At 44.7% G+C, this 13,336-nt stretch overlaps 1 protein-coding gene across 2 annotated transcripts in view; it reads left to right on the forward strand.

Moving 5' to 3' along the window:
- The first annotated feature begins 1,462 nt into the window (after positions 1–1,462).
- The window catches only part of GRAMD1C (GRAM domain containing 1C), an 87,506-nt gene continuing 75,632 nt past the window's right edge, over positions 1,463–13,336 (forward strand). The window contains exon 1 of one of the 2 annotated variants that reach the window (XM_066599333.1): positions 1,463–1,603. Coding sequence is in view for 1 of the 2 variants with exons in the window: in XM_066599334.1 (XP_066455431.1) it covers positions 1,535–1,603 (69 nt within the window). In the remaining variant the exon portion in view is untranslated. The remainder of the gene's footprint in view (positions 1,604–13,336) is intronic. The other variant, XM_066599334.1, reaches the window with a different exon arrangement.

The following is a 13,336-nucleotide window of genomic DNA, read 5'->3' on the forward strand; positions in this document are numbered from 1 at the left end:
TCCGTCTAAATGCACCTTTACTCCTGTGATGAGTTATCTCCAGCAGTGTCAGGAGCCAGAACCAGGAGCAGTTCAGGTATCGGGGTTTTAGTCTCCGTATCCTTCATTCCACCAGTTCTCCCTGAACCAGTTGAGTCTTGATGCTTTCCAGCTCCCTGACCTATTTTATTGTAGGAATAACTAAGCCCATAAGTAAATACAGTGTCAAGTGTGTTTGCGGATCCACCCGAAATCTTGTAATACATGACAGCAGCCAAAATCCACATACAAAGAGGGGAAGGGATTTACCTTATAATTTACTATCATGCTGTTCCTGTGGTCGCAAAACAATGACACATTGACACTTGGGGTACAGGATAATGACACGCTGACTTTTGGGGTGCAGGATAATGACACCCAGATACTTGAGGTACAGGACAATGATGCATTGACATGTGGATACAGGATAATTACGCAATGATACTCCAGTGAAGAACAATGACACACTGACACTCAGAGGACAGTACAATGATATATTGACACTTGGGGTACAGAACAATGACACACTGACACTTGTGGTGAAGAACAACTACACACCGGCACTTGAGGTACAGGACAATGACACACTGACACTTTGGGTACAGGATAATGATGCATCAACACATGGGTACAGGATAATTACACACTGACACTTGGAGTGAAGAACAATGATATACTGACACTTCGGGTGCAGAACAATGACACACATACTTGGGGTACAGAACAATGACATTCTGCCACTTGGGGTACAGGACAATGACACACATACTTGGGGTACAGAACAATGACACACATATTTGGGGTACAGAACAATGACATTCTGCCACTTGGGGTACAGGACAATGACACACATACTTGGGGTACAGAACAATGACACACACTTGGGGTACATAACAATGACACACTTGGGGTACAGAACAATCACACACATATTTGGGGCACAGAACAATGACATACTGACACTTGGGGTACAGAGCAATGACATACTGATACTTGGAGTGAAGAATAATTAGACACTGACACTCAAGGGACAGGACAATGATACATTAACACTTGGGGTGCAGAACAATTACACATTGATACTTGGGGTACAGGACCATGTTAAACTGACCCTTGGACTACAGGACAATGACACACTGACATAAGGAGTACCGGAGGCTGGGATTTTGAGTTTGTAAGGCTCAGTGTTTCATATGTGACTTTTTACATCAGTGAATTTTCCCCGCTTGTACACCTTTATCTGACGTTACCTGGCAGCCTCAGCAGACATACTCCAGGTGTCTCAGGTGAGGAGTGATGGGCTGCGGTACTCTCCCATGGTTGTCGTGTACTCTCCTCACTGCCTGATTCACGCCTCCCTGTTTTACCACACGTCAGGATTGTCCATACTCGTCCTGAATTAATTTACGTAAAGTGTTCCTCCCCTTCCCTGGAACACAATGGTCTATTCCAGGTGAGTGCGCACCTGAGCTGTCATCGGGACCTGCTCGCCCAGTGAGCTGTCAGGTTACAGCAGATGAATGTGAGCGCTGCAGGTCAGTCTCCAGGAGTGTGCAGTAACAGCAGGTATCTGCAGAGCGTCCAGGTAAGACCCCTACCTGCTGTTACTCTCCATACGTGTTCATGTCTGACATGTTTGGTGTCTCCCCCACCATATGCTGCATTTCTTTGTAGTTTTGTTCTTGTCCTTGAGCCTGAAGGGGTTAATCCTTTGGCGAATTCTCCTGTACACATCATAGATGTGTGTATACCGTATGTTATGTCATCCCCTTTATCTAAGGATCTGACAGTACGGGCTGGAAAGAGACCATGAGGAGCCTTCCTGGAACTGTCTGAGTACCATATGGTGGCATCTGGGTACAGTGTGGTACAATACCGACATAGAAATTGAGAGTTGTAGGTAACTGCAGATTGTGCCAAGTGTTTGATGTAAATATAGAGGCAACACGATCAGTGTCATCAGAGATAAGATCACTGTGTTGTAGTATTAAATGGCAGTGCCAACCAGTACATGGATGTAATAAGGTACCATGTATACGTGTATTTTGTTTGCTCCATCACCCCAAAGTACTTCTTCATGGGACCATAATGGATAAGGACATCTCCCAGCCCTGCACTAAGAAAACGTCTCATGAAGCGAGAATCCAAATGGTGGCCTCAAAGGGGTGTTTTAGTTGGCAATCCCCCCCCCCCCCCAGTCATTACCTTTGTGACCCACAAGTGTTGATAGGTACCCATGGTGCATATCATCTCTGCCACCAGCTGTATTATATCCCATTTGTATGGACTAAAGGGAACAATAACTGCAAACACACTGACTGGACCACCAGGGACCATCTTTGGATGGCAGGATTACCCTTATTGTCCCGGCATTTGTTATCCAAGTTCCAGGGCCGGGAGGTTCTTACAATCTTTGCACCCCCTATGGCCAGGCCTCTACTCATCTGTTTTTTCCATTGCCCAGAACATTTGTCTTTGTGGTGCTTAGTTAGACCGGTAAAACTATCTTTGATGTACTCCTCTAGCACAGAGGGCCAGGCTATACCAGTGTTGTGGGCAATGGTATAGCGACATAGGATTCAGGATACCATGCAACAAATGGAGGAACCAAGGTGTACGGTATTTATCCAAGAAGAAAGAAATGAAAGCCGACTGAATAATAATGGTAATTAGACAATTAAACTTTTGCCATTAAATGACTTGGCACCAGCTATGGCTAACTTGGTCCTAGAAGTACGAACACGTTGGGCACAATGTAAGATGGCAATAATATCCGAAGAACAATATCAATAGTACTTTGTGAAGATCAGTCCAGAAATAGAGATCATGTAATACAGCACACAGCAGTTAATCTTTAAAGAGTTAATACTCTGTTCTCATCAAAGCCGTCTAATTTGAAACACGGGGTTCAAGCTCAGTCGAAAATGTCTCTTTAAGCGCCGGCTCACACACTGCCTCCGTATATTAGCTCACTTTAAAAGTGGCAGTGAGTGTAACAGTTTAATGTTCTCAATGCAGTATGTGGTTTTTTAACAGGCCTGTGGATTACCTAATAGTGTCCTGATGGAGCACTCACCTAGTCTTTGTGTTGAGGCTAGCCTCACTTACGGTTCTATTGTGCAGGATTCAACGCCACTACTGACCTGAGCTTGTCCTAGGTCAGGAGCGTAACGGTACCATGGTTCTCTTTGCTCAGTCTCCTCTCTGTATTGGTTGGCCCTCTCTGTGACAGAGCTGTCCTCTCTGGTATCAGGCAGCCTCTGGTCTCAGCACAGCGTCCCAGATCCTCTCATGGCAGCTCCTTAAACGCTCTGTCCTGCGCCCGCAGCTTTGAACAGCCCAGTTCTTTGGCATGCTACCAGCAGTTCCTGCCACCTCACTTAGTCCCTGTGCTCTCCTACTGATGCAGCAGAAATTCTCCCCTTTTATATCAGGGCATTTCCTCCAGAAAGTTTCTAATGTGCATGTTTAGTTCCAATGTGCCAAAATTCGGTGCAAATTTTGCCACAGTTTTTGGCGCATTATAGTGTTCATCATCATGGCAACATTTTAACTCTTTAGGATAGCCCGTTACAGTAGATACAAGATGGACACTTCCATATGGTAAGTGAATGGCTAAGACCGGTGTTAGATATCTGTAGCTCTTAAGGTGACTTTACACTGGACAACTATTGTCCAAATAGTCGCTCGATAGATAGTTACTAGTTGCTTCGTTTCAGCTCACCTAAAAATAGTCGATTAAACAACTAGCCAAAAACTTTGCATGGAGGTGTGCACTTATTCGTTGTACGTCTCCCACAAATGTTGATTGGCTTCTGCCTTTTTTCAACATTTTTCCACCCCACTAATACTCATTGGTTCCCGAAAATACATGCAAGTGATTCTCAACTGAATAGTCTGTATCGGTCTTCAAAATAGCACTCGCTGCTACGGTATCAAGCTGGTTTGGCCTTCGATGGAACTCTCAGCGGTGCGGCCACTCGTACGTATTTAGATGTGTTCAGTGGACTTGGCCAACAATGAGTGAGTTGGGTAGGGGTTGACATTTCAAATACATACCCGCCTATGAACCTCACTGCCGCTAACTAGTCTATGTACGATAGTTCAGCCCGTATAAACGCTCCCAACAATTAGCATAATAATCACAAAATTGAACAAGTGAACAACAATCGCTCCGTATAAAAGTTCACAGACAGAAGTCGTTTGTAGACTTTAGCAACTATTTCCAGTGATGATCGAGATGCTGGTTGTCTCGTGTAAAACCTCCTCACTAAATGCCATTCGCAGATACCCCAGTTGCCAATTTTTATTAGAGGGGTTAACAAGAGAAAGGAAGTAAAATCAAATGAGGAAGTGGAAAACCGGGGTCATTCATTGTGAAGTCGTCCGTGTCGTGTAATTTTACTAGTGTTTACCTATAAGGCGCATTACTTGTCATGTGTTACTATAAAGTGAACCTCCATCTTTTAACATCATGTAGTTTTTAGATCTAACCTTCTGAGCTGATTCCTGTCTTATATCTTTATAGGGATTCGAAGTTCTGGTTTTCTGATATGGATCTCCAAATTTCCTGTATTCTATCTGTAGCCACCACTAGGGGAAGCTTAGCAGCTGACTGTGTACTGTGCTGTTACTGAGTGCAACCTATGTACAGTCTACTGTAGGCTCTTATGCTCCCCCTAGTGGTGGCTGCAGACAGAATCTAACTCCAAACCAGATTTTGATGGCATTGGCACTGGGCTGTTGAAGCTTGTGACCGATTTTAAAGGCTGCATGCCACGAAACCTCTGCAGATGATGTAGGAGGGGCTGGCGGTGCCTTGGTACTCAGGCTCCTGAATATGTTGTGTTTTGTGTCCCATCTTGATACAATGTCATGTATAATGTTTTCCCCATAACCCACGGACAGCATAATTGATGAACACTTTTTGGCCAAAAGTCTTGGGATTGCAGTATGTAAATTGATTATGAAGTGCCATTACCATTTATTGGAGTTTGACCAAGGCACGATAGTGGTGCCAGATGGGCAGGACATTCCATTTTCAAGGCATTACCACCCACTGTGGACATCTCGGTGTCCGCCTACAGATAATTATCACGAACGGCGGTATCTGGCTACAATTGTCCATGTGAACATACAAGCTAATGGCAGAAATCACATCCACATTCAATGCAGGAGACCCTGCACATATCCCACAGTGCAGCGTTCCTTAGCTTCAATGGGATATGGGAACCGAAGACCCACCAGAGCCTCTATTAAAACCACCACACTGGACACAGCATCTCACCTGGGCTCATGAAGTTGCTATCTAGACCCTAGAAGACTGGCAATATGTGGTGTGGTCCGATGAGTTATGGTAAATTATTTGGGGCTGATGGTAGGGTTGTGTTTGGAGCAGACCCCATGAAGCCATGGACCTCAGTTGTCAGCTAGGCACTGTGCAGGCTGGTTGTGGTTCCATACTGGTGTGAGGTTTGTTCTCATGGCATGGGTTGGGTCCACTCTTCCATTGATTGGTGCCCACTTTTTTTCACTGCTTTGTGACCATTTGCAGCCCTTCATTGACTTCCTGTACCTCCACAATGATGGGATATGGTCTAAGGAGCGCGCCAGAGAGTTCCTACAAATGCTGTGGCTGCATGAGCCTAATTAAGCATTTATGGGATATAGTGGAGAGGTCTATTCACACCTGAGATCCTGCACCTACAAATACCACAGAGCTGCGCTAGGCTATCCGGGCGTCTTCCATCCACTTACGGAATCTATGTAATGTCAAGTAACTGAGTTTCAGCAGACTAGAAAGGGTCCTACACAATATTAGTTCCTGTCCCATGACTTTTGGCACATCAGTGTATAATTCTCCATTCTGTTGCTATACAAGTCATGGTTCTGATCCAGTGATGCCTTGTGCCCGGCGTTTCCCAGTAATCCAGGCGTTATGTCGGTAGAGGGAAGTGAAACTTTTTCTAGGACATAACTTTTGCCGCTGGTGTGAAATATCTACTGATTCTCATCTACCAGGCAGATCCTGCGATGTGTTCCCTGATACCTGTGTAATATGTAAGACAGGAATTCCCAGAGGTTATTACTGTATTCATCATTGCATATTCTCCACTGAGCCGCTGTAACAGCAGTCATGTGACCACGTATTAAGTAACACCTTAGGTAGCAGATAATGCTCGACTTCAAGATCTTCCGATTGAGAAAGCTTCACCAGGAACAGATAATTGACATTACATAAATTATGCAAAGCCACGATCAGAGTTACCACGGGTTTGCGGTGTGAATTGGCGGTTTACAACACAATACATAGGGATGGGTTTTACTGCACCGTACATAGTGGAAAAATACAGCGTGGATACATGAGTATTTTCATATCCGTAGCATGTTCATATAATAGATTCAAGATCTCTGCTTTCTGTTAGTGAGTGGAGAACATTTATTATTTGCATCCAGAGGCTGAAAACTCTTCCGTTCTAATACTTCTCACAGCTGAGGGTTCGTCACAGTTCTATCCAGTCTGTGATATAAACAGTGACTGATACATGTTATCTGCACTGATACATTGTAAGGGATCCTCCACCTGAACGTATGGTTACAGCATATAACGCTTGCGAGTTTTGTGTGTGTTATACGCTGTACCAATCTGCCATAGACCGCCATGTTGCCACTCACACATATTGCGTAAAATACGTGCGCAATATAGATTGCACGTTCTTTAAATATACACGAATACACGCAAAGATAGATAATGTCATTGCATACTTGCTGCATGCTGCGCAACTTTCTCATGCAGGCTGCATGCAGCGAAATATGCTTATGTGAAGCTGCCCTAACAAACTAAGAAAGCCTCGCACCGCTGAAAGTGTGTTTAGATTGTATATTCTGAAGCCAATTGTAGTAAACTATCAGCAGTGAGAAGGGAATAGTTCATTAAAGGGATATTCCCAAGATTGACTTATCACTTATCCCATGCTCTCCTCTCCACCTCAATGCACCCCCTGCAGTGACAAGGAGATACCGCTGTATTCCCCTTACATGGGACTGCTGGAGATGGTTGAGTTCTTGTACTTGGTTATTTGAATCACCCCCATTGATATAAATGAAGCAGCTGCTCTGTTCAGTCTCTATGTCACTGCGGAGATTGGGAAGAGGGGAACAAAGGACCCCATTCTCGAGACTAGTAGAATCATAGAATGGTAGAGTTGGAACGGACCTCCAGGGTCATCTGGTCCAATCACCTGCTCAGTACAGGATTTACTAAATCATCCCAGACAGATATTTGTCCAGCCTTTGTTTGAACACTTCCATTGAAGGAGAACTCACCACCTCCTGTGGCAACCTGTTCCACTCATTGATCACCCTCACCGTCAGAAAGCTTTTACTAATATCTAATTTGTGTCTCCTCCCTTTCAGTTTCATCCCGTCGCTTCTAATCTTTCCTTGTGCAAATCAGAATAGGGCTGATCCCTCTGTGACAGCCCTTCAGATATTTGTAGACAGCTATTAAGTCTACTCTCAGCCTTCTTTTTTGCAAGCTAAACATTCCCAGATCCTTTAACCGTTCTTCATAGGGCATGATTTGCAGACCGCTCACCATCTTGGTAACTCTTTGAACTTGCTCCAGTTTGTCTATGTCTTTTTTAAAGTGGGGTCCCCAGAACTGGATACAGTATTCTAGATGAGGTCTGACTAAGGAAGAGTAGAGGGGGATAATTACCTCACGTGATCTAGACTCTATGCTTCTCTTAATACATCCCAGAATTGTGTTTGCCTTTTTGGATGCTGCATCACATTGTTGACTCATGTTCAGTCTATGATCTATTAGTATACCCAAGTCTTTTTCACATGTGCTGCTGCTTAGCCCAATTCCACCCATTCTGTATGTGCTTTTTTCATTTTTCTTGCCCAGATGTAGGACTTTGCATTTCTTCTTGTTAAATACCATTCTGTTAGTCGCCGCCTACTGTGCAAGCTTTTCTAGATCTTTTTGAATACCCTCTCTTCTCTAGTGTTAGCTATCCCTCCTAGCTTTGTGTCATCAGCAAATTTGATCAGTTTCCCATCAATTCCCTCCTCCAGATCATTTATAAAGATGTTGAACAACACTGGGCCTAGGACAGAGCCTTGTGGTACCCCACTTGATACATTCTTCCACTTGGATGTGCAGCCATTTATGACCACTCTTTGAGTACGATCACTCAGCCAGTTGTGAATCCACCTAACAGTTGCCTTGTCAATCTCATATTTGGTCATTTTTTCAGTAAGTATGGTATGAGATACTTTGTCAAATGCTTTACTAAAGTCAAGATATTCTATATCCACCGCATTTCCCTGATCAACCCAGTCGGTGATTCTATCATAGAAGGAAATTAGATTAGTCTGACATAGTAGGTGTCTTAGTGATGAGACCTCCACCGAACAGACTTTTATCACTTATCTTATGGATCGGTGATTAAAGTCAATCTTGGGAATAGTCCTTTAAAGGGGTTGTCCCACAAAGACATCCCCATTCCATATGTCATACGGACCTCATAGAGGATCCCCACTTGGGACCACCTTCTATCAGCCAGAATGGAGAGTCACTCAGTAAGACAAAAGTACTTCTGTAGGTTCTTCTCATGTAGACAACTGCTATCCATAAGTCTTATTAGTGCCCATCAACATTGTAGAGGGGGGTCTCCGGCTCAGGATTCCCTCTCTATGAGCTACAATGGAGAAGTACTCTTTAAGATACTTAAAGGGGTTGTCCTGCGGCAGCAAGTGGGTCTATACACTTCTGTATGGCCATATTAATGCACTTTGTAATGTACATTGTGCATTAATTATGAGCCATACAGAAGTTATAAAAAGTTTTATACTTACCTGCTCCGTTGCTGGCGTCCTCGTTCCCATGGTACCGACTAATTTTCGGCCTCCGATGGCCAAATTAGCCACGCTTGCGCAGTCCGGGTCTTCTGCTGTCTTCAATGGGGCCGCTCGTGCAGAATGCCGGCTCCATGTAGCTCCGCCCCGTCACGTGCCGATTCCAGCCAATCAGGAGGCTGGAATCGGCAATGGACCGCACAGAAGAGCTGCGGTCCACGGAGGAAGAGGATCCCGGCGGCCATCTTCAGCCGGTAAGTATAGAAGTCACCGGAGCGCGGGGATTAAGGTAAGCGCTGAGCGGTTTTTTCTTTATGTCCCTGCATCGGGGTTGTCTCGCGCCGAACGGGGGGGGGGGGGGTTGAAAAAAAAAAAACCCGTTTCGGCGCGGGACAACCCCTTTAAGCTGTCCAGAGGTTAGGAGTAGCAGACCTTTTCTGAAGGCATACTGCTAGGATCAATGGGTCCGACTGCTGGGATTACCATCGATCATAACAATGACGTAACAGAAGGGCAAGGAAAGTACCAAGTAACTTTGTCTCCTCCTAGAGCCACTTATCTTTTTTGTGGCTTTCAAGGAAAGCAGAGAGGCTGATTTTGATTAGAGCATCTGATAGTCTATAGCAGGGGTGCACAACTCCAGGCCTCAAGGGAGCCCAACAGGTCATGTTTTCAGGATTTCCTCAGTATTGCACAGGTGATATAATAATGATCAGTGCCTCAGACATTGCCACAGGTGGTCTTACTATAGGATATCCTGAAAACATGACCTGTTGGGTTCCCTGAGGACTGGAGTTGTGCACCTCTGGTCTATAGTCAGTGTAAGGCTATGTCCACATGGGATGGAATTTGCTGCGGAATGTCAGCAGTGGACATTCCAAAATATTTAAATTTTCATTCACTTTGCTGGTACTGTAAATGCTGTGGATTTTCCATACGAAGGCAAAATCTACGTCAAATCTGCCCATGTGAACATGGCCTAAGGGTGGGTTCACACGTAGCAGATTCGGGGTGAAGTTTTCTGCAGTCAAATAAAATCAGCAGCAAATCCATGTCAAAATCTACACCACTTGATGTGGATATTCTTAAAGATTTTGCTGTGAATCCACAATAGATTTCATCCATTCAATTTCAATTTATTTGAAGGGTTAAAATCTGCTGCAGATCCTCACTAAAATCTGTAACAAAATGCAAAGTTTGATGTGGATTTTGCTGTTACTTGTGAACGCTGTAACTTGTAAGAAGTTTGTCTGTATATGTGGCAGCTTGTCTTATGCAGTCGGCGACACGCAAGGCAGCCTACATCCTGTATAAGATTTAAGGACCCACCGGAGCGTGTCCTTCTTCTGTAGCATTGCGCTAACTCTCAGGTCACATGACTTGTTATGAATAACAACATTGTCAGAAGTAGTTGTATTAAAGGGGTTGTCCCGAGGCAGCAAGTGGGTCTATACACTTCTGTATGGCCATATTAATGCACTTTGTAATGTACATTGTGCATTAATTATGAGCCATACAGAAGTTATAAAAAGTTTTATACTTACCTGCTCCGTTGCTGGCGTCCTCGTCTCCATGGTGCCGACTAATTTTCGCCCTCCGATGGCCAAATTAGCCGCGCTTGCGCAGTCCGGGTCTTCTCCTCTTCTCTATGGGGCTCCGTGTAGCTCCGTGTAGCTCCGCCCCGTCACGTGCCGATTCCAGCCAATCAGGAGGCTGGAATCGGCAATGGACCGCACAGAAGCCCTGCGGTCCATGAAGACAGAGGATCCCGGCGGCCATCTTCAGCAGGTGAGTATGAAGACGCCGGACCGCCGGGATTCAGGTAAGCGCTGTGCGGGTGGGTTTTTTAACCCCTGCATCGGGGTTGTCTCGCGCCGAACGGGGGGGGGGGTTTAAAAAAAAAAAAAAACCCGTTTCGGCGCGGGACATCTCCTTTAAATAATAACAAGATCAGCAGCATCTTACTAATTTACTCCTCACCTTCACGCTGCTCCAGAAAAACTGGCTTCTCCGGCTGGGTGTGTCCGCCATGAGAGTTTACCTTCTTAATGATTATATTAATAGTACGGACTGTATGAGCAGCACTGATCTGTATAGAGGGTTACATAACATGGAGAAATGTGTCTCTACATGTATAGATTTGGTTGTCTCAAGGTGCACGAGATTGCACGGACTCGAGAGGAAGTAGATGACGAAAGACGTCTGAGAATATAATGTACTATATCTTCGCTCCTTAGAAGGTGCCAAAAATTTATTCATTACTGGTAAAGACCTTGAAAATATGCTCTACCCTTGTGAGCTAAAGGATTCTTGTCATATTGGAGCAGGCTACTATGGCTAATGAATTATACCAAGGACATCAAGTGAATCCAACAACATCTAAGAAACTGATCAGGAAAAAAGGAACATATAGAGGCCATCTAGATTTGATTTGAGACCAGATGACTTACATTGAAAATTAAGGGCCCAACAGCAAAGAGCAAAGTAGGACCCCTATTATGGTGCCAGATTTCTGACAGAAGGTCTGGTCTTCATCCGCTTTCCATGACTCTTAGTCTAATTCCTTACCCTATTTGCTAACAATATAGTTCATCCAGAAAGGCGAGTCCTGCACAAGTCCTCACCACCCAATAGGCATAGTAAAACCAGGACAAGAGGTACATAAGGGTAAGGGGTCCTCAACAATTAATATGCAGCCTCTTTTTGGGATGAGTTAACACCACCACACAACAACCAGCTACCTGGAAACAAGAGGTCTTGATGCTTGTTTTTCCCCTCCTTCTCCTTTCCCTAATTCTTGTTTGTAGGGTCTGTGGATAGAGGTTCCCTGCATTGGTTCTCCCTACCTATTAAAATGGGAGGTGTAGACAACCTCGCCTTGATCCTTTCTCTCCAGCTACACCACTGGAGCCACCTCAGTGGTATGTCCTCATACCTTCTTGTCTGAGGCTCTTCATATGTAAAGTATGTCATCTATGTAGCGGCGGCATTCAATTATATATCGTTCAAACAATGAATGATTATAGATAAAGTTTCCTTAAATGTTATGTAGCAAATTTCATATGGGGAGCCCCAAATAAAAACAAATTAACATGAACTACATACTTGACATAAATCATCAGGGTCTATTTTTCATACCATGGGCTCACACACTTTGATAACGCATGCAGAAATGTCTCCATACAAGAATGCAATCCTATAATGACACCTTGATTCATAAATGTTTTATTTATTGTTTCTTGGAGAGCATCCATCAATTATGGGACATCTGTGATACCTGGAATGTCCTTCTAGTGGATTACGGTTCCTTAGTTAAAGCAAAACAGAGAACTCATAACTTTAAACTTTTGTAGGTCTGTATTTCTCTTTCAGTAAAGCCAGCCCCAGTCACAGAGGTTGTCCGGCAATCAGACGGTTTTCACTGCATTCTTAAAGGTTCACCTAATTTTACACCAAAGGTCCTCCTGCTGCTAAAATCCCCAGCGATCAGCTGTAATCTGTGAGAGAACACAGTAATCTGTTCAATAAGAGGCGTAACTAGAAGCTCTTGGGCCCTAATGCGAAATCTGTAACAGGAACCCTACCTACCATACACCATTTATATATAATTCTAATGTCTTCTTATGTGATAGAGGGGCCCTTGGCCTCCTAAGGCTCCGGGGTCCAGTAGTGACTGCTACTTCTGCAGCCCTATATCTACGCCCCTATATTCAATCTCCGTGCATCACCACATAGAGGAATTGAAGCATTGCACAGTGTCCCTGGGTTGTTCTTGTAATGCAGAAGCATGCCAGGTCCTCTGCTCATTGCAGTCATTGGGGTCCTAATTGGGGAGCCTCAGAATTAACTCAGAATTTCCTACTAGAGAATTCGAATATTATTTTTCTAAATCAGAATGTTACGGACACAGGATTGTGGACCCACTGGACCAGTGATGGCGAACCTTTTAGAGACCGAGGGCCCAAACTGCAACTCAAAACCAGCTTATTTATGGCAAAGTGCCAACACGTCAGGGGGCGGGGCTTATCACGACGTACGATTTTACCGTCGTTCTAAAAAGGAAAGGGCCACTTCAAAATAGACAGCATGCAGATTTTGACTACTTTTTAGATGTGGAAATCCCGCAAAATGTCCTCAGCGGAAACTTCTGTGGAAAATTCTGCAGCATTTCCGCATCTAAAAAGCAGTCAAAATCTGCTCCCTGTCTATTTTGAAGCAGCCCTGCCCATTTCCACCACATGTAAACAAACACCAGCGATGATAGTGACCCCCTTCCCACAGCGGCCCCTCGGTTGGAACAGTGACCCCCTTCCCACGGCAGCCCACGGTGGAACTGTGATCCCCTTTCCACGGCGGCCCCCGGTGGAACAGTGATCCCCTTTCCATGGCGGACCCGGTGGAACAGTGACCCCCTTTCCACGGCGGCCGCCGGGGAACAGTGACCCCCTTCCCA

The sequence above is a fragment of the Eleutherodactylus coqui genome, chromosome 4 (assembly GCF_035609145.1).
Source record: "Eleutherodactylus coqui strain aEleCoq1 chromosome 4, aEleCoq1.hap1, whole genome shotgun sequence".
Taxonomy (NCBI): domain Eukaryota; kingdom Metazoa; phylum Chordata; class Amphibia; order Anura; family Eleutherodactylidae; genus Eleutherodactylus; species Eleutherodactylus coqui.